The 1001-nt window shown below is 48.0% G+C and overlaps 1 protein-coding gene across 1 annotated transcript; it reads left to right on the forward strand.

Moving 5' to 3' along the window:
• The first annotated feature begins 206 nt into the window (after positions 1–206).
• On the forward strand, positions 207–611 carry PFN3 (profilin 3). Its single transcript, XM_009871265.1, has one exon. The coding sequence runs from the start codon at positions 207–209 to the stop codon at positions 609–611; it is 405 nt and encodes a 134-aa protein (XP_009869567.1).
• The last annotated feature ends 390 nt before the right edge of the window (positions 612–1001 follow it).

Consider the following 1001-nt stretch of genomic DNA (forward strand, 5'->3'; position numbering starts at 1 on the left):
CTGGAGTGGCAAATGCTACTGTCTTCACAGGTCTCTCCTCACAGGCAAAGCAAAGTCTTGAGTATTGATTTCCTCCAGGGCTCTGAAAGCCAAATTCACAAATTGAGATTTTTAGAGTCAATGTGCTGAGACCAAAGTCCCAGCAGGTGGAAGACAGGGAAGTTCATCTTTGGGCATTTCTGAGAGATTCAGACAGCTCGACCACGATGAATTACTGGAAGCACTACATCAACAGCATCCTGGAAGACTGGAACGTTGAAGATGTGGCTGTTGTGGGCCTCTCTGACAAGAAGTGTGTGTGGGCGGCCAAGCCAGGAGGGCTCTTCGCAGCCATCTCACCTCAAGAAGTGGGCTTGATCACAAGACAGGATCGGACAATGTTCCAGCTAACAGGAATCACTGTAGCTGGCAAGAAGTGCGTTGTGATCCGTGACAGCCTGCTAGTGGATGAAGACAACGTGATGGATGTTAAAAGCAAAGGCAGTGACAGTAGATCCATCTGTATCGGAAAGACCCCCAAAGCCCTGATCTTCCTCATGGGCAAGAAGGGAGTCCATGGAGGAGCCCTCAACCAAAAAGTCCACAACATGATTGGGGACATGAAAGCATGAAGCAAATAATGCCAAAGAGACAACATCTTCTGCCTGAGCACAGTGGTGCAGTTGTTGCTGAGAGGAAGAATAAAACTGATTTTGTTGCAGATGTCTTTGCCTGGTTCTTTCAGGTAGAGGGGTGCTGCACAAGCAAACACTTAACAGTCTACCTGACCATCTGTGGTACAGAAGGCAGTAATGTGTACCTTCCTCACCAGGATGTTTGGTATTACTAGAGTGCTCTCCCAGCCATCTCGGGTAGTTGCTCCCTGTTATTCCCCCTTTACTGGCTGATTTTGGGCTGAAGGTCTCTGGTAACATTAGCTTTGGGAAAGGGCAGGAGGGAGGGCAATCCCTTTGCCCTCTTTTTTACCACTTCGCTATTTAAATCATACCTTTATGCAAGTC

This window comes from Apaloderma vittatum, unplaced genomic scaffold (assembly GCF_000703405.1).
Source record: "Apaloderma vittatum isolate BGI_N311 unplaced genomic scaffold, ASM70340v1 scaffold6816, whole genome shotgun sequence".
Classification (NCBI taxonomy): domain Eukaryota; kingdom Metazoa; phylum Chordata; class Aves; order Trogoniformes; family Trogonidae; genus Apaloderma; species Apaloderma vittatum.